Genomic DNA, 26,830 nt, shown 5'->3' on the forward strand with positions numbered 1-26,830 from the left:
ATAATAATTTGTGTTTTCTCACAAAATTCTTTGTGTGCGCCCACAGCTTAGAGGGAACATTGATTTATGTAACCAGATCATTCCCATCTGTCCCTGTCCCAGTGGAGCTTACACTCAAAGTAGGTTATTGTCTCAAAAGGCTGAACCTTCAAAAGTCTTCTCTGTTTTCAGTGGACTGTAATAACCGGTTGCTACGGGCTCTGCAGGAGCTGCATAGAAGTTGGGGACAAAGGATGAAAAGATTGCCCTTTTGTAAATAAATTATAGATAGGATCTAGTAAAAAGCTGTCACATTTGGCTGTTTAGCTTTCCACACAATTTGGGTTCAAGGTGACTTGTTACATGTCACAGATTAAACAACTGGTACAGAATTAATTAAGTATTAAATACTTAGATAACAGGTTTCCATGAACAAGGCCGCCATCTAGAGGCCAACAAGTAGAATGCAGCCCTCTAAGGGACTTCTAGTGCTGCCAAGTAGCTTCACTGATAGTGTACCCTGCATAACGTCCCCGAACAGCACTGCCCTCCTCCCCTAATAGAAGTCCCCCAAGGATTGAAATATTAAATTAATATAAAAAACTCTGCTGCAAGGGACTGGCCTCAATAGGGACATGGTACTGACACATGGAGTATTTGGGGTTTTCTGACGTAATTTATGAAGATACACAATTGAAAAAATTGTTATATGTAACATTTGTTGTAATGTATGAGAAACATTAAAAAATACAGTAGAACCCTGATTTTACATTTCCCCAGAATTTATGCTGTGTTTCCACAGTCCCATATACAGGCAACTGGCATTTTTTTCACTCTGGATTTTACGCTGTCCAGGGATTCTACTGTAAATAGAGTGAAAACAAGGTAGGGCGCCATTAGTTACATTTCCTACTTGGAGAGTATAGGTTGAGCTAAAAGGCCACATACCAGCAGAAACTAGCAAGTGATCTAAATCATTTACTATTTTTATTGCAGTTCTTATAAAAAAAATGGCATTTTGGAAGGTTTATATGCATTTTACAAAAATATAAAGTGAACAGTATCTGGTCCCTAGAGGTCTATGGCTTAATGCACCTTGTTCAGCCTCTTGAACACTCAGGGTTTGACTGGGCCAACGGAACACTGGGAAAAACCCAGACGTGATCCCTGCCGGTAAACATCACCACTCCCCCCCCACTGATCTCCCCATGCCAAACAAGTATGTTGTGAAGGAAAATCTGACATCAGAAAATGCACTGGGATGGTAAACATATATGGCAACCTGGACCAAACCCAGAAGCTAGGGCATTGTTTATATTTGCCCTTAACCAATCAGGACTTTGGCCCACCCTGTGCAGCAATGACCAATGAGACATCATGGACAGAAGCTGAGATGGTGACTAAAGCAGGTAATGGGGGTCTGCAAAAATGTACGTAGGTCAGTTGTGAGGGCGCTGGATAGTATATTAAAGGGATAATGGCGGTTCCTGAATAACGTGTGAGGGTGTCACTATCCCTTTAACAACAGCTGATGAATAAGCCCCTTCATTAAATATAAGTGGAGCGCACCATGAAATGAATTTGAGTCATTTGGGGCAGATTGTTATTGTAACAAAGATTCTTTCCTCAAGGAAATAAATACAAAACCAACCTAAACAAATAAACAGCCAGGGGAATGCATTGTTTCTTCTACTAAAATAATATATTCCTTTGCCAAAATCGTCTCTATAAAAATGTTCCGGATTGGGTCAACAAACAGGAGAAAGAATGGCCCTCGGCTTGCAAAAAGCCACCTTTATGTCGTGGCTCATTAAAGCAATGTGTGCGCTCTCCATGGGAGGTATGCGCTCCATCTGTGCGTATGTGCCCTGCAGCGCCGCCGGGAATGGATCCATCCCAATAAACAATTCATGTAGATATTTGGAATAGCTTTTTCTGTAAGCGTGATCATCCTCGCACGCGTGCAAACTCCTTCCGCAGCCACAGAGAGTCGTGATAAAAGCGAGAGTCTCCCATGCTTAAAGCCGTCCTTTTGTAGTAGTAGAAGTACAACACGGCAACTGTGAGTAAAGCAACGGGTAAGTTATTAGGCAAGTAGTGCTGCTGGTACTCACCTGTACCACAAACTTCTACTTGTACTGCCCAAACCTGCCTATACAGGTACCGGTACAATTGTTCCCTGGCTATAGGGGGGGTGAGCATTCATTGCTAATGCAACCGCCGGCTATTTAAAGGACAAGGAAATGTTAGGCACCCCAAGTGACTTAAATCACCTAACTTTTACCCCGGGCTGGTGTCCCTGTTCGGAGAGAGCAGCACCAGCCCGGGATAACTGCAGCGCTTCCTCCTTCCGTCTTCATTCGCACGCATGCACAGTAAAGTGAAAAGCCGAACTTTAACAGAGAAGTTGGCTTTTCACTCCAATGCACATATGGCGGTCCTTGGAATTAGCCGGTAAAATGAAGCAGGAAGCGCTGCAGGTACCCTGGGCTGGTGCTGTTCTCTCTGTACAGGGGCACCGGCCCGGGGTACAAGGTAAACGATTTAAGTCACTTGGGGGTGCCTAACATTTTGGCACCCCCAAGTGACTTAGCCTTTCCTTGTCAATAATAAACCTATTGTTTCCCCCAACTGGAGTGCAGGCACTATCAGCCCGTACATCTGATAGGGGAAACAATTTCAGGGTGACAGGTGCCTTTAAAGTTCTTCCAAGTAGAGAAACTTACCAAACCTCTGTAAAACAAACAAAGCCAGTAACCCATCCGACCAGACAAAACGGTTGGCTCCTGTCCAGCGCAGGTTCTATGAGAGAGAGAGAGCGCAGGTATAATAAACATAGCAACTATTTGTAACCCACATAATCCATAGAAACAGGCACTGCTGGTGCGTGGGAGAAACGGATTCCATTAAAAGCGCTCTCACCATGAGCCAGACGTGCAGTGAGATGCTCAGCGCTATGTAGACGGCGCACAGAATGACTGTGACCTGGAAGCGCTGACACAGGAGGCTGACCAGCCCGGCTTGGAACACAAACGTGTTAAACAACATGAGGAACAGGACGATGGCCGCAAACAGAATGCCCACATCCTGCAATCTGGCACAGAGAAAGGATAGAGTTATAATTGTAATTCCCTTGTACGGGGCAGGCAATGAAACTGGCCAATGTGCTCCCTAATGTGGAGGTAATACATGTAGTTGTCCGGTATTAAAGTAGACGCTAACCTTAAAAAAATATGTAAAATTGTTCAAGCTGTTCTAAGCACTTTTGCAATTCCCATTAATTTTTTTTTTCAGTTTTAAAGCTATTGAAGTTTTTATTAATTGCCAATATAATGAATTGTGTAACAACAGCACCACCTGCTGGTCAGTTCATGTAATTGTACATTTAGAAAGAAGAAAAAGTGTTCTGATGTTGCTCTGCTCGGGAAGGAGATGGGAAAGGGAATCCGGGGCTTCTGATCTCTTTACTGAGCTAAGCAACATCAGAACACTCTGCTTTCCTTCTAAAGATATAGCAGGTGGTGCTGTTGTTACACAATTCATTATACTGACAGTTAAAAACTTTAAAAAGTTCTGAAACTCAAAAGAACAAAAAACAAATGCAAGATGTCTGCACTATACTGACCAATCAGGGCCATTACTGGGCCCATGTCTGATACCAGTGAATAAGGGCATGGCTTACTATTGGAGTAGCAGGTATTTCCCAGCAGTTACTCACATGAACAGTACCAGCTGGTTAACTGGGGGATCCCGCAGGAGCTCAGAAAAGGAGTTGACAAATAGGTCGAAAAGCAGCAGCAGGAACTGCAGGGACAGCACCAGACTGTAATTGCCAGGCTGCAACATCCTCTGTCCAACCGCCGGGCTGAGAAAGAAGAGAAATGGTTAAAAAGGCATGTTAGGGAAGAGAGGCACCAGAAGCCAAGAGACGGGAGATACTGATGAAGGCAGGGTGGCTGGACTCATGGGAAATGACAAGGTTTAAATAACAAACAAAGAGGGGGGGTGCTACGTATTTAGAGCAAGCAAAGTGCAACTCACTGCCAGTTTGTTACCCCCCCATCAGTGAGTATAATTACTAACCTTGGACTTTACCATACTGTGCATGTCCTGGACTGTAGCAAGGAATCACTAGGGAATTCAGTAATCATCATGGCGCAGCCCTCCCATAGCAAGTACCCTGGGCCAGTACTTATGTTATTATATTCATAGGCCCAAAACAATTGGTGCTTCTATTTGCAGTGCTATTTAACACTACCAGGACTTTGCTCTAATGTTTTGATTGGTATGGTAAAAAATGAGATTCAGCCCACTACTAATATGGTAGCCACTCGTTCAGCCCACTTGTAATATGGTTGCCACTCGCAGGTGTGCCATTGGTTGGCATTAAAGGGTAGCTCAGTAGGTATCCCTTCTGCCCTGCAGCGCTGGGGGCCCTTGGCTGGGCACTGCAATGAGTTTGCATATTCTCCCCGTATTGTGAGCGGGGTTCCTCTGGGTACCGGCTTCCCTCCTCACCCCCCAGAACACATACAGGCCAGATACATGGCTCCTTATAGAACTGCCCCTAGTGTGTGTGAATGTTATAGGGACGTTAGATTGTAAGCTCCACTGGTGCATGGATGATGTATAATCTCTTGGAAAGGTGTTGGCGCTATATAAATACAGCAATTGTGCGATTATGCCACTCGCTGTGATTCCCGCAGATGCCAAAGGCAAGGTATTGGGGGCAAAACCTATCCCCCCAAGCTGGCACACATGCCCTGGTACATGTTTATAATGGGTTAAACTGCCCCACCAAATCTGGGCCAATCAGAGAAAGGGAGGGGACAGGGTATTGCAGCACTGGTTGCTGACCACCCCCTCATCTCTCTGGTATGTGCCCCCTACTGTAATGTACCCCCCTCATCTCTCTGGTATGTGCTCCCTACTGTAATGTACCCCCCTCATCTCTCTGGTATGTGCTCCCTACTGTAATGTATACCCCCTCATCTCTCTGGTATGTGCTCCCTACTGTAATGTACCCCCCTCATCTCTCTGGTATGTGCTCCCTACTGTAATGTACCCCCCTCATCTCTCTGGTATGTGCTCCCTACTGTAATGTATACCCCCTCATCTCTCTGGTATGTGCTCCCTACTGTAATGTACCCCCCTCATCTCTCTGGTATGTGCTCCCTACTGTAATGTACCCCCCTCATCTCTCTGGTATGTGCTCCCTACTGTAATGTATACCCCCCCATCTCTCTGGAATGTGCTCCCTACTGTAATGTATCCCCCCTCATCTCTCTGGTATGTGCTCCCTACTGTAATGTATACCCCCCTCATCTCTCTGGTATGTGCTCCCTACTGTAATGTATACCCCCCCCATCTCTCTGGTATGTGCTCCCTACTGTAATATATACCCCCCCCCATCTCTCTGGCATGTGCTCCCTACTGTAATGTACCCCCCTCATCTCTCTGGTATGTGCTCCCTACTGTAATGTACCCCCCTCATCTCTCTGGTATGTGCTCCCTACTGTAATGTACCCCCCTCATCTCTCTGGTATGTGCTCCCTACTGTAATGTATACCCCCCTCATCTCTCTGGTATGTGCTCCCTACTGTAATGTACCCCCCTCATCTCTCTGGTATGTGCTCCCTACTGTAATGTACCCCCCTCATCTCTCTGGTATGTGCTCCCTACTGTAATGTATACCCCCCCATCTCTCTGGTATGTGCTCCCTACTGTAATGTATACCCCCCCCATCTCTCTGGTATGTGCTCCCTACTGTAATGTACCCTCCCCCCCATCTCTCTGGTATGTGCTCCCTACTGTAATGTACCCCCCCTCATCTCTCTGGTATGTGCTCCCTACTGTAATGTATACCCCCCTCATCTCTCTGGTATGTGCTCCCTACTGTAATGTATACCCCCTCATCTCTCTGGTATGTGCTCCCTACTGTAATGTATACCCCCCTCATCTCTCTGGTATGTGCTCCCTACTGTAATGTACCCCCCTCATCTCTCTGGTATGTGCTCCCTACTGTAATGTATACCCCCCCCCATCTCTCTGGCATGTGCTCCCTACTGTAATGTATACCCCCCTCATCTCTCTGGTATGTGCTCCCTACTGTAATGTATACCCCCCTCATCTCTCTGGTATGTGCTCCCTACTGTAATGTATACCCCCCTCATCTCTCTGGCATGTGCTCCCTACTGTAATGTATACCCCCCTCATCTCTCTGGTATGTGCTCCCTACTGTAATGTATACCCCCTCATCTCTCTGGTATGTGCTCCCTACTGTAATGTATACCCCCCCCATCTCTCTGGCATGTGCTCCCTACTGTAATGTATACCCCCCTCATCTCTCTGGTATGTGCTCCCTACTGTAATGTATACCCCCCTCATCTCTCTGGTATGTGCTCCCTACTGTAATATATACCCCCCCCCATCTCTCTGGTATGTGCTCCCTACTGTAATGTATACCCCCCTCATCTCTCTGGTATGTGCTCCCTACTGTAATATATACCCCCCTCATCTCTCTGGTATGTGCTCCCTACTGTAATATATACCCCCCCCCCCGCCCCCATCATGCACCACCCCAGCTGAATATATTGGTGCTTAATATGAAACTTATAAGAAAATATAATGAAAACAAAAGGGTGAAAGAAGCAAGGGATGCTGGTTATCCAGACAGGACCAATTTTCTAGGTAAGTGGCACTGGACCCTGGGAGTTGTAGTTCTGAGGAACAGAAGGCTGGGGATTACGGTGCAGTTGCTGCCAACCATTACCTATCCCTTGCCGGCACTGGCACACTAACCCCGGGGCTGAGCAGTGCCTAGCAAGCCCACACACACACTGGGTGCCCCGGGCTGGGGGAGGACAACACCATGGCGGCCACAGACACACAGTAGGGTGCTATTGTGAGGTAGGCAGGGCCGGAGTGTATTATAGAAGGACGCGGGAGAGGCCCGGTTGCTCACCGATCTGTCACATCCCCTCAGAGATCTCTCGGTACTGCCCGGACTGACTTCACTACCGCGGCCACAACCAGCTTGTTGGTGTCATGACGACGGTCAGAAGCGGAATTCAGTAACGCGCTTACTAGAAAGGCCCTGCCCACAATGACGCGGTTCCACTGGCGGCCATATTGGAATTGGGCGGAAGCGTCCTTTTATCGTACCCTTACAGAAAATTAAGCTTAGATAAAGTCTTGGTAGCGGAGAAACACATCAAACCATAAAGTGTTGATCAGTTACACGAAGGGCAAGCGGTTCCAAATAAGAAATCATTTATTTATACGGGTATGTGTACTTATAAGCCATTGTGTAAATGATTACCTAATAAATGGTGTGTCCAATTATAACTTAAAGAGACAGGCACAAAGCATTGCTATAGGCACCACTGTCAGGAAAGTGCCCATAGCAACACTAACATCTGTCTGTCACCAAAACTGTATGCAGAAATAGAAGAGGAACAGCCTTTGAAACCAAAGTTTGAGTGTGCTGCCTGCTTATGAAGTGATTTGCAGTGCAACACTAATGGTGAGTGTAGAGTGCTTAAGGGAGCAATTGAACTAATCTCAGGAACATCCCCACCACTGATCCGCCAGAATCACGTTCATTTTATTCATAGCCCAGAAACTTCTAGGCCGAGGGCCCCTGCCGAGTGCATGACTTTTTTTTTTATTGTCTGGTCTTTTATGTTTAGAGAGCTATGGTCAAATTACACAGCAATTAAATCAAATAAATGATATTAGTGCCTAATTCTGCTTCCTCGTTTCCACAGAGGATTGCGCCACAACACATGCGTTGCCATCTGGAATTTATTGCAAACATCTGCAGGAATGTAACTGAAGTTCTGTATGGCTGGGGGCATAATGTTACAGCAGCTGCATTTGTTATTAGGGAATGGTTGTGTTACCAGGCAATCTATACATTCTGATTTAATACAGGTCATTTGCTTTAATTAGGGCCCGGGGTGGGGCATTTCCACTGAGTAATGTCTGTGTCATAATACTGTCAACATTGCAAGGTCCCATAAGACTTCTTGGGCTGCTGACAAACTCCAGGTCACTTTTTTTCCAAGCCTTCCATGATACCCTTGAGAACTGCCGCTACTGCAACGGCACCTGGATCTGGACGATTGAGTGATGAGGACCCAATGTAACTAGCTCTCCCTGCTCCCGCTGTCATGTGACGTGTGCTGTCAGCGGCCTCTGTGGCTCTCTGCAAGAGACAAGTACAGGATTAGGGAGCTTTTACCCCATTTGTGCTCCGTCCAGTCCACTTAAACAAGGCACAAGAAATCACCTGCACGGCTAAGCTAAGGGTCTGCATCAAATCACAACCTGGAGTCCGCAGAGACTGAAGAACACCAGAAGTAGCACACAGCGGATCCAGCTAGTGGAGAATATGAATCACATTAGAAAGGAGTGACACCTGTCATACTCACTGGTGCTTAGCAACACAAAATGACTTACCATGGTCCTGTCTCCTGGCTCTGCACCCCCAAACCTAAAGCGTTCCAAAAACAAAAAACAAAAAACACTTCACTGTATAGGACTCCACCTCTCCTTTTCTGTGCAATGCCAACCCTTTTGGACAACTAACATACATTATAATCAAGTGTAAAGTAACATTATAACATAAAGTGAGTTGCTGATGTACATGGGAGTTGTAGTTATTCCTTGACGTCACAAGTTGTACAAGTAGGAGCTGGAATGTGGGTCACAGAGTCCTGAGTTTACCTAATATGTTAAGGGAGTTGTTCACCGTTAAATTAGTATGATGTAGAGAGAGCTATTTTGAAACAATTTGCAATTTGTCTTCATTTTTTATTATTTGTACTTTCTGAGTTACTAAGCTTTATATTTAGCAACTCTCCAGTTTTTAGAATTTTGGCAGCTATAGGTTGCTAGTGTCCAATTTACCCTAGCAACCAGGCAGTTGTTTGAATAAGAAACTGGAATATGAATAGGAGTGGGTCTGAAGAAGTAATAAAAAAGTAACAATGAGCAATACTTATTTGACTGACCCCCTTTTGAAAGCTGGAGAGAGTCAAAAGAGAAAAGCAAATAATTAAAAAACAATAAAAAATGAAGACCAATTTAAAGTTGCTAATAATTGGGCATTCTATAACATGCTAAACGTTAACTTTAAGGTGAACCACCCCTTTAAGTGCTTCCCTTTTTCCATAATTTGTCCGAAGAATCTCTCATATTCCATTTAGGGCTAAAATGCATAAGCTGCTTGGCATTTAGGCCTACAAACCACACCATGGGGCACATTTACAAAAGCACGAACGCTCGAGCATTCATGCAAACGCTCCGAGCGTATTTTCGCCGATTTTATCGGGCGTCCGCACGACTTTTTCGTACAGCGCACGACTTTTTCCGTACGCCGCACAACTTTTTTGTACGCCGCACAACTTTTTCGGACGTTTGCACGAAAAAATCGGAAAGGTTTTACCGCTGTTTACAATTGTTCGTTACGAAAATTTCGTGACTTTCGGATCGCCAATACGATATTATCGTGACTAATACGATTTTTTCGTAAGCTTGTGATCTTACGAAATTTTCATTTCCAATACGATTTTTTCCCATTCGTGATTCGGATTCGTGGATTAGTAAATGTGCCCCCATGTGTGTGCTCAGAGACAGGCTGATTCAATCGCTTGTTTTTAATGGAACACATTCTGCAGGCAAAAGTGGACTGGCCTATGAAAAGGGGGTGGAGTTATAGCATAGGCATCAGGCATGGGCACATATAATCTTCTAGTCTTTGTGGTTTGCCCCAGAGAAAACATCAAGTAATAACTGTTTCCTAGTCAATTTAACCCTCCATCTCAGTTTTATACTGATGGCTATGCTTTTTTACTCCTTGTCATTTTATCGAGATTGCCAACCGTACCTCTTCATAGCCTCAATGCCATCATCCATTGCTGATGCCCACGCCTGCGGGCCACTCATGCTCTGTAAGGGCCGTGCAGCTGCTGTCAAAAAAAGACTGTACAGCTGCAAGACAAAACACAACATTACTATAATGATGAAAATTGCAACTCTTCTACACTGTAAAATACACATAACCTAAAAGCAAACTAAAATGTTAGGTTTTGTGTTAAAATTCCCCTACCAGAGCCTTCATTTGCATTACACTCACCGCTCCAGAGGTGCCCCCCATTTTTTCCAGTAAGACTTGTGACAGAGCCATAAGGAGCTTTGCAGGGTGAGAGGGAACCTGTTGTGAATTCATCCAGTTCTGGATTGCTGCAGAGATTGAAAATGGCATGATATAATCAAATAACCATTATATTGCTTATGATCAGAACCTCAGGAGGTAACACTGACCGTGGGCTGCCCTGGCATGGGTACTTCCACAATCTCCATCCCCAGCTGCACGGTCCAGATCATTAAGTTCCTCTTCTAGCGCTAGTAGTGCCAGACAAACACGCCCCAACACGCGACTGTAAACCTGCACAGACATGGCTAAAACACAAGAAATCATGGAACAAATACTGATTTAACAACAGTTTCTGTGCCCAAGCTTGCTTCCATTATACAGGAACCACTATTCCACTACACTCTGTACCTTGCCATGGACTGTGATACTTGCAGCCTGGCTTGACCCTTCACCTGTGTTGGTTTCCTGTGTTGGGTAGCCCATAGTTACTCCTCTCTTATATTCTGGCAGCCTCTCTGTAAATACTTTAAATGCTGCCAGTTGGCAACAATTAAATACAAACTAGGGGTGAGGTGGTTTATCAAGATTTATCGATACTCTCTATATATTTGTATTAATATATTTATCAATATTATTTGAAATAATATCCTGTAATTAAAGTTTCTCTTTCTGTTTGTATGTGCAGTGCAAGAAATTACAGGAGGGTGTCGGGACAAGATGACGGAGGTCAAAGCCCAAAAGCACCCCTTTAATTCAAATGGATGGATATGTTAAAGAGACAGGTTATTAACGCAATACAAAAGCCTGCTATATTACCTTGCTCCCCCACAGAGGCATTCCTCCACCCTCCTAAGCTGCACAACTGGGTCCCTCTAAACTGGCCTGTTTGCTATACCTGGCTCTAAAATGCTGAATAGTTGAATATTTTAATAATTTGGGGGTGGGAAATACAGCAATTTAGGAGGCCAAAATATTCACATTGTGCTATTAGTGGGCCTTTCATTCTTGTTTAACACTGGTTTAGGAACTGGTCAAAGGTGTAAATACTTTTGCAAGACTGCACTCTATACTTCTACGTATGGGACTCACTGTCTGGTTTGGATTCCTCATACGTGGTGCTTTCTGGAGCACACTGGAAGATCCGGGTCTGGCCCGTCACAGGGAAACGAGAAATTCTCGGCCAAGCGGGCGCTGAGGTTTCACTATCTGCGAGATAAGATCACAAGTGCCAACAGTTAAACATGATGCTCAGTGCAATGTACATAGTGTGTGATGTTACAGAACACAAAAGCTCATTACCAAAGAGAAGCAGTAGTTCTGGCGTGCACTTCATTATAGTAAGGGAGACGCCACTCATTTCCAAGGCTGTCATGAAGGACCCCACCATTGCACGTTGTATCTGCACTCCCCTTCCCTCTGAAATAGATTATTATGTAACATACTAGGGGCAAACCGTAAATGCACAACAATTCTTTAAAAGGGGTAGTTCACCTTTAGGTTAACTTTTAGTCTATTATAGAATGGATGATTCATAGCAACTCTCAGTTGGTCTTCAGTTTTTAAATTATTTGCCTTTTTTTGCCGCTTTCATATTGAGGTCAGTGACCCAGGTAGTCAATAAACTATTACTCTGCGAGGCTACAATTTTATTGTTATTGATTTTTTTTTATTACTTATCTTTCTGTTAAGACCCTCTCCTATTCATATTCTAGTCTCACCCTCAAATCACTGCCAGGTTGTTTGGGTAATCTGGACCCTAGTAGCCAAGCTGCTGAAATTCCAAACTGAAGAGCTGCTAAAGAAAGATAATTATTTAAAAAACAAAAGAAGACCAATTGCAAATTATCTCTCTACATCATAATAAAAGTTAATTTAAAGATATGCCTTTCCACCGGCAATAAAGGGAATCGCAGGTTGAAAGGCCTACTCATCGCTTTGGAAAATCGAAGCAATGCATAGGCCTTTCCACTGGCGATCCCCTTTGCTGCTGGTGGAAAGGCATTTTGGAGAGATTAGTTGCTCGCTATAGCAGAGATCTATTGGGAAGTGACTAATCTCTCCATGGGACATAAAGAAGGAATAACTAAGAGGAGAACTTAACACAGAATGGTAGAGGCAAAGCAAGGACATTATTGGGGTATAAGTGTGAGGCAAGATCCAGATGAGCTGCTACTGACCTAGGCAATGTACGGCCGAAGAAGCCACAATCTGTAGCTCCAGACAGGACAAACCACCCAGATTATTCACAACAAGGATCACAGTGTCACCTAATCACGAGACACATAATAAGAGCACAATAAGGTAGAGCTTTCCCAATAAACATTACATTCAATGTGAGTTTTCTATATAGAGCTTGCATAGGGCATGGAATCTGCAAATGAAAAAAAAAACTTTGGCTTTTCTTATTTCTTTCACTAAATAGTGCAAAACTGTGAAACTGCAAGTACTTTCATTTTATACTTGATCCAACACCTTGGTTCTTTAGAGCAGTTGTGGAAGGAGCTCACATCACACACAGGAGCTCATAGTGTTTGACATAAAAGTGATATGTGTGCCTGATTCTTATGGTGCATCTGCAAACTATACAGATGTGCAAGGAGCACAGAGTGAGGCAAGTACATTTAATTAATGTGATTTTTCACAAAACTGACTGTGGGACCTGCAACTGCAGTGCAGTACATAAATGACCACTTATGTCTATACAGTGTAGCAATAAAGAATGAAATACTAATTTAGTAGAGAAATTATAGACTAATGAGCTTAGAACTCAATATATGGCATGGTATAAGTCGAATAATTTAAGTCCAGAGTTACCCAGACTTACTGCTCATCCATAGGGCAGCTACAGGGGAAACACAGGCTAGTGCCCCACCCAGCTGCAAAAGGGGTGGGGCTTTCTATGAAAGAGGCATGGCTTAAGTGTATTGCAGGTGCAGTGTGGATGGGATTTCAAGGGCAAGGACCAGGCTTATGTGGCTCATCCTAGATTCCCACAAACATTAAAAAACAAAAACAAAAAAGTTATGGGTCCCTGTGCTTCTTGTTTATATACTATACACTAAAAGTGTAGTTGTCATGTAATTTACAAAATAATGTTAAATATATTTTTTAGATAAAAGAATAGGTGTACTTCTTATGCAAGCCCTATTTATTTATGCTAAATATTGATGTATATTGCCCTTATAGAAGGCTGAAGGCTTTGCTGCTTTAGAGACAGCACAAGGCTTGGCCTATAGAAATACACGCAGACAGATACTGACCTGGGCTTAATTCCACCCTTGATTGGCTGGAGGGGTCAGTCATGTGATCCATCATAACTTTTACAACCTCATCAGAGGACATCATCTGTTGTGTCCAAAAAAAAAAAAAAAGATTATAAAAAGGCAATTTTTATTCTATAAATGTAACATGTTTGTGCATAACAGGACTTTGAAATTAGGAAAAACAAAACAAGACTTGAGCCCAACCTTGCCTCGCCGCACACCTGCCTCTCCATGAATGCCTGCAGGGAGGACAGACAAACAAGCAGAGCTAAACAGAAATGAAATACAGTAAGACGCAGTGAGCCATATTTATGTAGAATACTCCTATCGAGTTCTGCAGCTAATGGACTGGTGGCTTTCTGAGCATTTTTGCAATTTACATGTATGTTCTATTTTTAGCAGTTTCTGAGACATTAGCAGTTTTGGACTGCTGACTCAACTGCTCTCTCTCTGAATCTAGCCCTGTCTGAAAAGCTTCTTAGCTAATTTCTTAACTTAGCTATAACAGAAATACAAAATGGCATGTTGCCCAAAGTAACAGCCTCTATTCACTCAGCTTACTTTGCTTATGACTATCAGTACTGTCGCAGAACTACTAAAGTTCTATCTTGATAAATACGGCCCAGTAACATAACCAGTGCCATTTGGGGCAGGAATAAGCAGAATAAGAGGACAGACACAAGTCCCAACTCACCAAGTCCCAACTCTAGTTCATCCGGCGCAAGTTTAAAGGTTGGTCCTGCACCAGGGACACTGCATGGAGACAGGCTGACACCGAGAGTCCCTAAAGGGGTAAACACAAGAAGTAGCTATAAAACACCACCAACATGTATCATGTTTTCACTGATTACTGGTCTAGTTTTCTCACCAATCCGGATGGCAGCAGATTCTACAATATGAAGAATTTCTTTCAAACTCTTCCCCTCTTCAGCCAGAGCACCTGCTATCTACAGGAGAGACACAAGAAAAAAATCAAAGTATGATAAACATTGTATTGCTGTGGAATGAGGCACTCAGTTGGATAGTATCTGTGCAATGCTACTGGCTGCTGTCTGGATCAACATATTTAGTTAGTCTCGTATGATAGGGCACTCTAAATACCGTTAGATTTGATGCCACTGACTTTTACTGTATAGTTTAATGTGCCTGGCCTTATAGATCTAATCTTCTTCATATTACCATGTGGCCTTAGTTAATAAAGGCACTAACATACTACTTTAGCTCTCACCTTATGGATAAGCACAGTTCCACATAACCCACGACGGCCTGCCTTCTTGGGCAAGGAGAAAGCACAATCATCTCCAATGACAACCATCTCCACCTTCGTTCCCTCTCCCCGTGCTCTCTCCAGCGCTAGGCCGAAATTCAGGCGGTCGCCAGTGTAATTCTTCACTATCAGAAGCACACCCTCTGTCCAAGGAGCAGAAAAATGAGAAACAAGACACACCCTCTGACAGGTGAGGACAAAACAATATATAAATAAATGGCTAGAGCAGTTTAAGTTGGCCAGTTTTGAGATCTAGCATACCTATGTATCACAGGCCAGATCTCTCTATGGAGAGCTACAGGATGCTGGACTCCATAAAACCTTCCTGATAGGCTGTTTCTGCCCACATACCCCAAGTGGATAACAACAATCTAGAGCAGTGTTGCATAACTGGGAGCACACAAGCCAGATGTGGCCCTTCAAAATGGCCCAGGAGTATCCCAAGAACTCACAGACTTCTTTTAATACTCTCCAGCGCCTAAATATTTGTTAAATTGGATGTTGGCCCACTATCGACAGTAAGTTGGACAGCACTGCTAAAGGTAGCAGTAGATAGTTACCAGCTCCTGCTTGTGCCACTGTTCGTATCGCTGCTACAATGCTGCCAACTGGTGGTGAGGTAAAGACGGGGCCAGCAATTGCTCCTGTGAGCATTCCACGTCCAACATAACCTGCAAGAGAGAGGCTAAGGGTACTGCAAGCCAACAAAGGGTGTATGTCTTAACTCTATCCTTTCAATATTACCTGCATGGGCTGGCTCATGCCCAGAGCCCCCACCAGACAGCAATGCCACTTTGCCTTTGACACCTTCAAAGTCAGCCCGGAGTATAACGCGGTGCCCCTGAAGCATCCGAAGTCCAGGAGAGCAGCATACAAGACCTTCGAGAGCATCATCTACGCAGCCTGGGACTGAGTTCAAAAGCTTTTTGCTGACCTGGAAACAGTGAAAGGTAATGTTGAAACGTTAAGTCAGTTCTGCACAGCAGGACAATAAGTGATAGAAAGGGATATTGATAAAGTCAAGGGCAAATTTACCCTATTACCCTATTTAAGTTATTTATCTATAACAGTGATCCCCAACCAGTGGGCGTGAGCAACATGTTGCTCCCCAGCCCCTTTGATGTTGCTCACATTTTGGATGCACAGAGACACACATCACAGCCCTGATTTTGCATCCTCAAGGAACTTTTTTCATGCCTATGTGGCTCACCAACACTTTTTACATCTGAATGTGGCTCATGAGTAAAAAAAAGTGGGGGATCCCTGTTCTCAGGTCTGGACTGGAATTCAAAATAGGCCCTGGCATTAAAAGGACAGTGAGTCCCAAATAGCCTGCCACCAGTCCAGAATCCACTGATTGCAAGTCCAGGCCTGCTGGATCTAGAATGTGAATAAGTGCTGCTATGGTGGCTCCTTTATTAAATATACTTTATAGACTTCAGTGGCAAAATATGAACCCCCTCTGTTCTCACTAAACAAGGACTACTCTGGAGGATCACAGAAGTATGTTTAGTGGGGCACAGAGGGTGGTGTAGGACTTCCAAGCATAGGAAACAACACAGCAGCCCTATGTCCAATAAACTGAAGCCATGTTTTATCATAAGATAGTAGCCCATAAGCAAATTTTACTACCTATGAAATGAGAGAAAGGCTGTGCACAGCCACTGGTAACAAACCTCCATTATATGCTGTATTGTCCTCTCTTATGCTCGGTGTGTCCTGTATAGAAATAGAACATCCATCAATAAGAGAAGTGTACACAGAAGGGACAAGGACACTCAGTAAAGGGACATGTAATGAACTGCTATCGATGGAAGCCAACCTACGCATACTGAGAGAGCAAACTGGCACGGTGGGATGCAAAGGGGCACAGGGCAAGGGCTGCACATCACAGCACTGGCAGGCCAGAAAGGCACATTATACTGGGAGTCTGCTTACAGGAATCAGGATGCCCAGGTACAGATGCAGATCCAGCACAAAACAGACTCTGCAGGGAAACAGAATGGAGAGCACAGTAACAGGGATTTCTCAGGCAGCACAGCCGGCTCTACAAGAAGGGCAGCTCAGGCTCCCTGTAATGGGACTTTATACTTTGGCCAGAATATAATCAACTGGTCATGTGACTGTGCCAATGCCATGGGGGAGGTAATATAGCTGAGGGCAGATAATTAATCAACTATCAAAATATGGCCTAAACTAACTTTCTATACAAATTAGTGCCCAGACCCTAAGTGCTACAGGGCAGCACTGTGGGGGGGGAGACTGGGGGTTCAGTGAAACTATATTGCCTAAATCTACATGCCAACAGCAGCACTTTATACTAGCTTAAGTCCAGTATCAATGTAATATTAACAATAATCACAATGAAAATACCCTACCCATAGTGGGCTTAGGTAATGCAGACTAGGAGACCACAGACTGCTTCTTACACACCAATGTGCCCTGTGCCCTTTGTAACCACTAGAGGAGCTATTTCACTAACATCTACAGCTCCCACTGTGTATCATGCACATATAACAAACTAAAAAGCAGTAGATATAACCCATTGCTCTCTCTCGGGCTCCATTAAGAGAACACTGAGAGCCTGAGAGCAGCACCGACCCTGTGTAACCACGTTACCTGGGTTTCCTCTAATATTTGCTCAATTTTGTTACCTGCAGGCAGTGACCTCTCCGCTACATATACTGCTTGTATTTGTGTGTTGCTGGCTGCCTGTATTTCCCTTGGTTTAGCAAACAAGCCAGTATCTTATAATTCAGCAGAAAGATAAGAACATTTAAAGGCACAGCCATGATTAAAAACAGGTTGCTATTATGTGTAAGTATAATATAAATATAAGTAGGTGCTTATCAGAATCCCACCTTCGCTTCTGGGGCCCACAAACTGACTGTGTATGTGTGGGGGTGGTGGTTACAGCCTTTAGACAGTGGCAGAATGCTGGGGGCTGAAGTTCAGTAACAGCTTATGGGCTTATGAGCATCTCTGATGTATATATTGAAAACATCAAACAATTGTTACACAGTATGTACTTTATATTTATGTTTCCTTTCATTATGATGCTCCCTCCCTCTCTGTTCTAGCCTACAAGTGGTGTTGGATTTATGTATTTTGCCATTGTAGCAAGCCCGGAATACAGGAGATATCACATTTCCCAGAATCAATATTTTGTGTATCAGTACATTTGTTATGTACCCGCTAATGCTTCTTGACTTTTAAACAGTCTATTATAAGCCCTACGGATATAGAAGATCTATGTGCTCCCATAGCTGTGCCTTTATTTGTGTGCCCATAGCCGTGCCTCTATTTGTGTGCCCAGATCTGTGCCTCTGCTATTTGTGTGCCCATAGCCGCGCCTCTGCTATTTGTGTGCCCATAGCCGTGCCTCTGCTATCTGTGTGCCCATAGCCGTGCCTCTGCTATCTGTGTGCCCATAGCCGTGCCTCTGCTATTTGTGTGCCCATAGCCGTGCCTCTGCTATTTGTGTGCCCATAGCCTTGCTTCTGCTATTTGTGTGCCCAGATCTGTGCCTCTGCTACTTGTGTGCCCATAGCCATGTCTCTGCTATTTGTGTGCCCATAACTGTGCCTCTGCTATTTGTGTGCCCATAGCTGTGCCTCTGCTATTTGTGTGCCCAGATCTGTGCCTCTGCTATTTGTGTGCCCAGATCTGTGCCTCTGCTATTTGTGTGCCCAGATCTGTGCCTCTGCTATTTGTGTACCCAGATCTGTGCCTCTGCTATTTGTGTACCCAGATCTGTGCCTCTGCTATTTGTGTGCCCATAGCCGTGCCTCTGATATTTGTGTGCCCATAACTGTGCCTCTGCTATTTGTGTGCCCATAACCGTGCCTCTTCTGTTTGTGTGCCCATAGCCATGCCTCTGTTATTTGTGTGCCCAGTTCGGTGCCTCTGCTATTTGTGTGCCCAGATCTGTGCCTCTGCTATTTGTGTGCCCAGATCTGTGCCTCTGCTATTTGTGTGCCCATAGCCGTGCCTCTGCTACTTGTGTGCCCATAGCCGTGCCTCTGCTATTTGTGTGCCCAGATCTGTGCCTCTGCTATTTGTGTGCCCATAGCCGTGCCTCTGCTACTTGTGTACCCATAGCCGTGCCTCTGCTATTTTTGTGCCCAGATCTGTGCCTCTGCTATTTGTGTGCCCATAGCCGTGCCTCTGCTACTTGTGTGCCCATAGCCATGCCTCTGCTATTTGTGTGCCCATAACTGTGCCTCTGCTATTTGTGTACCCATAACCGTGCCTCTTCTGTTTGTGTGCCCATATTCGTGCCTCTGCTATCTGTGTGCCAAAGCCGTGCCTCTGCTATTTGTGTGCCCATATTCGTGCCTCTTCTATTTGTGAGATCATTGTTTGGATCAGGTCCTTCCTAAGTTCCAACAATCTCAGCCTGAGAACTGGTGTTTGTGTCACTAATATTGTTATACACTGTTGCCTGCTTTGACCTCCACAAGCTGCACATTATACTGACTTTCAACACCTCTCAGGATACTATTCTAGAATATAAATGTGCTTCTAGGAATCTGCCCTGCCTTTTGTGTGTCTAGTTTATGATGAACTGAAATAACACAAATTAAACCTTATATTGTACATTTAGTATAGACTATACTTCAAGGAACTAAAAAGATATGTTTGTGTGCTTTGTTTAGCACTTGGGGGAAGCAGTTTGAATTTGCATTTTCCACTTCCTGCCCAGAGCAATGTAATCAGTTCTGACATGATACAGCAGTAGGGTTTAGGCTAATGACACACATGACGGATTTTAAGAACAAAAAGGTCTTAAAGATGGAATAAAAAGATGGATTACTTGGCTGTGTTAAGTATTCACTTAAAGAAGAGGGGAATTTAAGTAGCCAAGGGAACAATACAATAAAACAGAACAGTAAAGTGAGCATCTTGACATAGGTTCAAATGGAGTTTGCATGCATTAAAGGAGAAGGAAAGGTATTTTGGCACTTACTGGCAATAGATTAGCCACATTAGTGCCACCTAGAACGCTATATTTATTCTGCAGAAAGCTTCACCATACTTGAGTAAACAGTCCTAGAAGCTCCCTCTGTTTGCTTAAGATAGCTGCTGCCATTTTAGCTTGGTCTCAGTAGCTTCCGTGCTGCAACTCTAGCTAATGGGAGCTACTTAGTAGCAGCTACTTGTCACGGCTACGAAACACCAGAAAATCCCCTGCCATAGACAATACTGAGAATTTCCTCTGCTAAAACACACGCAGAGACAGTTATCAGTAAACGATCAGCTTTGTCTATTTCTGTAGCCACACGTAGCTGCTACTAGTAGCTCTGTAGTGTAGTAGTGTCTTCACCCTAAAGATCTTCTACCTGAAGTGGCTTTATGTCACATTGTTAAAAATGTGCCTTAAGGGCAGTGACACACATAGAGATTAGTTGCCTGCGATAAATCTTTGTTACCGTGGGTGACTAATCTCCTTGACATGCCATCCAACCAGCAAGAATGTAAATCGCCGGTGGGATGGCATACACGTCACTTTGTTTTCCCGAAGTTGTCTCTCAAGGAAACTTGGGGCGACTACGGGAAACCGAAGCGACGTGTATGCCATCCCACCGGCGACTTACCTATATTCTTGGCGGTGGAATGTCATTGCGGGGAGATTAGTTGCCCACGGTAAAGAAGATTTATCACAGGCGACTAATCTCCACGTGTATCACTGCCATAAGTGGAAAGCAAATCTTGGATGAAAACACTTTAGCCCCCATATGTTTAATTTGCCCACTGCATGAAGCAATGTACATGTTTCATAGCACAGAGACCTGGGACTCGCTCTGCTAATACCGGACTGCATCTCCGGTGCATGGTGCAGAGAGAGAGTGCTTCCTACATGAGCACTACCGGGCACACTTTAGCACCCCTTACTGCTCTTGCACTAGTGCCCAGGGGTTACGTAAATAAAGAACAGGGAAGAATAATACATTTCCAGAAAAGGTGGCAGCCCTATGGGAATGTGCCTAATTTGGCATTGGCTTTGTTCGTTTTTTTACAGTTACCATGTGTGCAATTTTCCAATCTGATGGCACCATGCCAGGCATCAAGGGGCCTTTGAGGATTAGTGCATACCATCTGGTCCTGAGCATTATTCTGCTCCTACATCAGCCAAACACCATTTAGCTCTAAATGTTTCATTCTTTTCAATCACAAACCTATAGGATGTGTCAGCTCTTTAATGTACACTGAACAGAACAAATGCATTTAGACCTCCGCTTCCCCTCTATGCCCAGTAACCAGGGTGCTCATTGGGTCAAGCCTCGCATTCACATCTTTTTGCTATTTATATACTTGAAAGGTTTTAATAAACACTCTTGACTTTTGGATAAACTCTCCCGAGCATTTTGTTTCCACTGACGTACATTGTATGTAATTTTCCTTTATGTAATAACTGCCCGTGCCCACGTGAGGTGCAGCTGGAGAAATAACGTTAATCAGTAATTAAGTCTTACAGTAATTAAGATTTACATTTCTCTTTTTTGCCCAAGGCAAGAACTATCTACGGGTAGGTCCTCAGATGCTCATATAAACATGCTCCCCATCTTACTTATTATGGTATTTGAAGGTGTTACATGATACAGCTGAATCAAGGAGACAAACGTAATTAGATACCGGCATGGCAGGGATCCCCAACCTTTTATACCCGTGAGCCACATTCAAGTGGAAAGAGTGTTGGGGAGCAACACAAGCATGAAAAAGGTTCCTGGAGGTGCCAATGAGAGCTATAATTGACTATTTGATAGCCACTATGTGGACTGGCAGGCTATAGAAGGCTCTGTTTCGCATTATACTTTTTTTTTATGGCTGCAAAAATTGCCTCCTTTACCAGAAATTCAAAAATGAGCGCCTGGTTTGAGGCCACTGGGAGCAACATCCAAGGGGTAAGGGAGCAACATGTTCCTCGCGAGCTACTGGTTGGGGATCACTGCAGCATGGGATCCGTTATCCGGAAACCCATTATCCAGAAAGTTCTAAATTACAGGAAGGTTCTCTCCCATAGATCCATTACAGGTGTAGGACCCGTTATCCAGAATGCTCGGGACCAAGAGTATTCCGTATAAGGGATCTTTCCGTAATTTGGATCTTCATACCTTAAGTCTACTAAAAAAACAATAAAACATGAATTAAACTCAATAGTATTGTTTTGCCCCCAATAAGGATTATTTATATCTTAGTTGGGATCAATTACAAGGCACTGTTTTATTATTACAGAGAAAAAGGAAATCAGTTTTAAAAATCTGAACTATTTGATTAAAATGGAGTCTTTGGGAGATGGGCTTTCCGTAACTCGGAGCTTTCTGGATAACGGGTTTCCTTATAACTGATCCCATACCTGTATAAGCAAATAATTCTAATTTTTTTTTTAAATGATTTCCTTTTTCTCTGTAATAATAAAACAGCACCTTGTAATGGTGGGGACGCACCGAATCCAGTTTTCAGATTCGGCCGAACCCCAAAGCCTTCGTAAAGGATTTTGCCAAATAGCGAACCGAATTTACATATGAAAATTAGGATATGGAAGGGTTAAAGAGTGCCGCGCAGCATGCGTCAAAAAAATTTCAACTTCCATGTTTACGTGACAAAAAGTTGGTTTGGCCGGGAGCAAGGATTTTGCCCGAATCCCTACCGAATGCTGGATTCAGTGCATCCCTACTTAATGGTAACTATGATATAATTAATCCTTATTGGAGGCAAAACAATCCTATTGGGTTTAATTACTGTTTAAATCATTTTAATAAGGTAAGGTCAAGCTCGGCACAAGAATGATAATTAGCAAATCAACTCCTTTTTTAAAGGGGTGGTTGACCTTTAAATCAAATCTAAGTAAACATTTCTAGCAACTTTGTAGTTGGTTTTCATTATTAATTTTTTATAGTTTTTTTATTTACTTTCCTTTTTTGACATTTTCCAGTTTTTAACTGGGGAGTCACTGACCTCCCAGCAGATAAAACTATTACTCTGTGAGGCTACAATGTAATTGTTATTGTTACTTTCACTTATCTTTCTAATTATACCCTCTCTTATTCATATTCCTAACTTTTGTTTAAACCACTGTGTGTTTACTAGAGTAAATAAGACCCTAGCAAATATATAATTTGAAAGCTGCTGAACAAAAAGCTAAATTACTGAAAAATGAAGACCTATTGCAAACTGTCTCAGAATATCAATGTCAATATCAAAGGTGAATAACCTCTTTAAGTACAATGCAAAAATGTTATAGCCACGCCCCTACCCTTGCAAAGCCACGCCCCATGCAACACCACAGCCACAACATTTTGCTCTCCTACTTAAAAACAGAAATGCATGTTATCTTACACAGACCAATGATACAGCAAAATGTGTTTTTGCGTATTTGCTTAGATAAGCCCGAATTACTTTGGAAAGGGCTTTATGTATATGCCAGTTGAAGTGACTTTGCTTGATAACTTAGTGAAATCAGCATAGCACTGGAATCTATTTTGTAAATAAAACCCCCATCCAAAAGGCCATTTTAATAAATGAGAAAAAGGGCATTTGCTCAGGGCCCACCAGGATAGGGGTCCCACTAGCGGGCATAAGCACCATCTGTTCTTGGACCACATCAACATGCCAATACATTACCCGTTCCAATGTAAAAATCAAACCTGCCCAATTTCAGGCCAGATGTCGGTGGGGGAGGCCCGTTGTTGGTGCCCATACATGGGCAGAAAAGCTGCCGAAAAGGCCTAAAGGACCGGCAGCTAAAGTGGACGCCATATAAATAAAGGATAATGATAATAAGGCTGTTTGCTTTGTGCAACATAACCAGGCACACAAACAGCACCAGGCTGTGTATAGCAACAGAGCAGAGGGAATCCCTGGCAGCTGACATATGAGGCCGGGGAGCATATGCTTACTTCTAACATAAGCAATTTCAAACAATAGAACATGAAACCTTTATAAGGTATAACTGAGCTAAAGGAGGATAGGACAGTAAATGGCAATGGGCCATAATGCCTTAATTAAAGGCAAGGAAATAGAAAACACACATTTGTTTAAAGGGGAAATCCACTCAAGCACAACTTAAGCTTTTTACAAGGTAAACATAATTTTAAGCAACATTTTTAATGTAATAATATGGTTTGGAACAGTTCCCTAAACCCCCTGTTCCCCTGCTGATCTGGGTGACTACTTTGAGACTCAAATAACATGTAACATGTAACAGTAGTCGATTGCCCTCAGCCTGCCTTCAGCCTGCATCCTCCCAATCCCACAATCCCCTGCACACTTGGCGGCCCATTTATCAATGTACGATTGGTTACGATTACAAAATATTTTTTTAGAACTGTGCATATTTTCTGCGATTTTTCATATACATCAACTGAGACACTGGGATAGGCCCTGCTTTTAGAAAATAGGTTCCCTCAAGTTTTTTGAAATTACCTAATATGAAACTGAATGATGCAATTTAAATGCCAATGTGGATTCTTCAGGAATCTTTCTCACTGCATAATTTTTTTAGTTTTAAAGGGCTATAAAACCCTGCACTGCTCAACCAAACTTTACTTGGCTATTGCTGGACTACAAATCCAAGAACAATTTAACATATAATGAAGGTTGAGGCATGCTGGGATCTGTAGTCCACCAGCATCAGAGTTGTATTCTTAAAGCACTATAATGAAGTTTTTGATCAGTAGAGTTCTCATTGGTGAATGTTATGGTAGGGTTTACAACCCCTTTAGGGCTCTGGCAAACTCCCTGTTCGCGGGCGACTAATCTCCCCGAGTTTTCTTCCTTCTCTCTTCTATTTTGTGACCTGGGGCGGAAGCAAGTGCAGTAGAGTGAAAAAGCCTGCTTTTTTGTTAAAGTTTGGCTTTTCACGCTACTGCGTATGCGAAAATGCAACGAAGAAGGAAGAGAATCACTTGCTTGCAGGTACCCTGGGCCGGTGCAGTTTTCTGCTAATAGGAGCACTGGCACAGAGTATCAGGTGATTACAATCACTGGGAGGTGACTAACATTTTGGCATCCCAGTTACTGTACCTTTCCTTCTCCTTTAATATAGTGTCCCTGTGCTTAAAGAGATACCGACACCAGAAATTAAGTCTTCTTTACATCCATCATAATACTGTCTTTGCATGCTACGGATCATTTTGCCTTAAAGGAGACATATTGGAAAAATGGAAAAAACCCTAATTTTGTAGGCAATTAGGAATAATACACCATGTATTATTCCTAATTGCCTACAAAATTAGGGTTTTTTCACATTGGTCTAAAATTGAATACTGTCTGCAAAGCTGGTCCCTTTACTGAAGCTCTCTATAGATCCTATCAGTTCTCTGTCCGTCTTTCAAATGAAGGGTGGGCGTGTCCAGGTCAGCCTAGCTGCTGATTGGTTCCTATCCTACAGTGCAGTGTACTGAGAGCCAGTGGCCCCCCTGCCCCTGCCAACAGGAAGTGGAACAGATGGGCGGGACTAGTGGGGTTTTGGTGAAATTTCTCAATAAATCAGTCCGAAACACAACTTTTTTAAGAACAATCCTTCTATATTTAGAGGAGTATAATTCACTGGTACATTCTTAATTTTTATATGATATGTCTTCTTTAAAAGTATTTGCCCAAAGCTTTTACATTACCCACCTGATCCCCCAAGATCCTCTATAAGGGGGCTGCCATGTTTGTTCAGCGGTAGTGTGTTAGCATTACAATCTATGACAGACAGGTTGAGAATGGACAGCCAGGGTGGCAAAACTTCAAGTAACAGTTACTTACAGACGTAATCGAAAAACGATCAATATGACCTATAGGTAACTTTTCATGTAGATTAATATTCTAGTTTTTTAGTGTGGACATTTTCAGTCAGGGTAGATAATCTTTGATCTACAGACCATGGACGACCCAAATACAGGGGAGCAGACACATCTATGTATGGAGATTTCCTAACCTTACAGACCAAATCTTTGCATGTATAGCCAGTCTAATTCTAGCCACAAATTTCCTGAAATTCATCTATATGGTCAGCTGTGAAGGGGTGGTTCACCGTTGTAATAAAATTTATATAAGGCTTTTAAGTGCCAAAAGAAGCATTTTTGCAATATATATGGATTAGCAAAGCATTTAGGAGATATTCATGTTGCAAATACAATGTGAACCACAATAACCTTTATGAGGACTGTGCAATGTGGCGGGATCATCGACACCATTCCTCAGTCCATAGCGGGGTTTTTGTCAGACTCCCATTGGGCACAGCCGAATGCAATCACTGATGCGATCCAATGATTCGGCGCTTATATGACAGAAGCGGGACGGGAACATGCACATCAGCATCAGATACCCCCCTATGGAGGACTGAGAAACAGTGCGGCCAGTCTTCAAAAAAGATTATTGCGGTCTACTTTGAATTAGCAATGTGAATATCTCCTAAAATCTTAATTTTTGCTGATGGATATATATTGCAAAAATGCTTCATTTGGCACTGAAAAGCCATATATACATCTTATCACAACAGTGAACCAACCCTTCAAAAATCACTGACATTTCCAGAAAGTCAATACCAGGAACTATTGCTGGAATTTTGGATAGTTGGCAGTAATACAGTGGTGTCTGTATCAAATGAGCGAAGATATATATATATGCCATAAATATCCTCTGAATCCTAAAATAAATGGGGCTTAGTGATATAATTTCTGCTACACAACTTATTGAAACTTGAGTATTATAATAATGTACCCCCTATTGTAAAAAATAAGCATATTAGAAGTTGTCTCAGAGCAGCATGTCATGACTCCTCCATGATTCGTAATAAACGTATATTTTACAATAGGACGTCCATTATACACTATACAACCCTCACATGAAAACAGCCTGCATTTTGCCATTAGCTCCACTCAGTTGTTACTAGGATCCAAAGCAAAGTATTAATGGGCTGTAGTCGCATCCTTTCTCTATAGTTACGCCCCCTGTGTCACTCTCACAGTAGAACCTGGAACCCACACTCACTTCAAACTACATCAAGAACTACCTTATGACGTCACTCCTTGCAGCCCTTCCTGCCGCATAGTGGCTACACTCTATGGTATCTCTACGGCCGCTCTGTACTAGGAGCGCCGCTAACCTAATGGTAACAGGAGCCTGTCTGTATCCAAGGTCTATTCTCGCTGGTCTTAGGGACGCTCT

At 43.3% G+C, this 26,830-nt stretch overlaps 2 protein-coding genes across 6 annotated transcripts; both read right to left on the reverse strand.

The window, feature by feature from the left end:
- Nucleotides 1-947: 947 nt before the first annotated feature.
- tmem138 (transmembrane protein 138) lies at nt 948-7,021 on the reverse strand. The gene is given in 5 exon segments (NM_001008081.1): nt 948-2,039; nt 2,706-2,781; nt 2,902-3,073; nt 3,698-3,844; nt 6,944-7,021. Coding segments are annotated over 4 exon segments (489 nt in total). The 5' UTR covers nt 3,826-3,844; nt 6,944-7,021; the 3' UTR covers nt 948-1,926.
- A 746-nt stretch (nt 7,022-7,767) lies between these two features.
- tkfc (triokinase/FMN cyclase) lies at nt 7,768-26,764 on the reverse strand. Of its 5 annotated transcripts, none has more exons than XM_012962152.3 (18): nt 26,676-26,764; nt 16,348-16,390; nt 15,416-15,605; nt 15,232-15,342; nt 14,633-14,814; nt 14,273-14,351; nt 14,099-14,188; nt 13,609-13,643; nt 13,402-13,486; nt 12,319-12,408; nt 11,441-11,557; nt 11,231-11,347; nt 10,309-10,446; nt 10,121-10,227; nt 9,872-9,975; nt 8,443-8,476; nt 8,273-8,362; nt 7,768-8,188 (listed from the first exon to the last, which is right to left on the reverse strand). In XM_012962152.3, the coding sequence occupies exons 2-18, from the start codon at nt 16,351-16,353 to the stop codon at nt 8,033-8,035; spliced, it is 1,731 nt and encodes a 576-aa protein (XP_012817606.2). In that variant the 5' UTR covers nt 16,354-16,390; nt 26,676-26,764; the 3' UTR covers nt 7,768-8,032. The 5 variants fall into 5 exon arrangements, with proteins under 5 accessions (XP_012817606.2, XP_031756414.1, XP_017948810.2 ...); XM_031900554.1 differs by having other exon boundaries at nt 26,654-26,715; XM_018093321.2 differs by lacking the exon at nt 26,676-26,764 and adding an exon at nt 16,610-17,085.
- Nucleotides 26,765-26,830: the final 66 nt, after the last annotated feature.

Source organism: Xenopus tropicalis, chromosome 4 (assembly GCF_000004195.4).
Source record: "Xenopus tropicalis strain Nigerian chromosome 4, UCB_Xtro_10.0, whole genome shotgun sequence".
Taxonomy (NCBI): Eukaryota; Metazoa; Chordata; class Amphibia; order Anura; family Pipidae; genus Xenopus; species Xenopus tropicalis.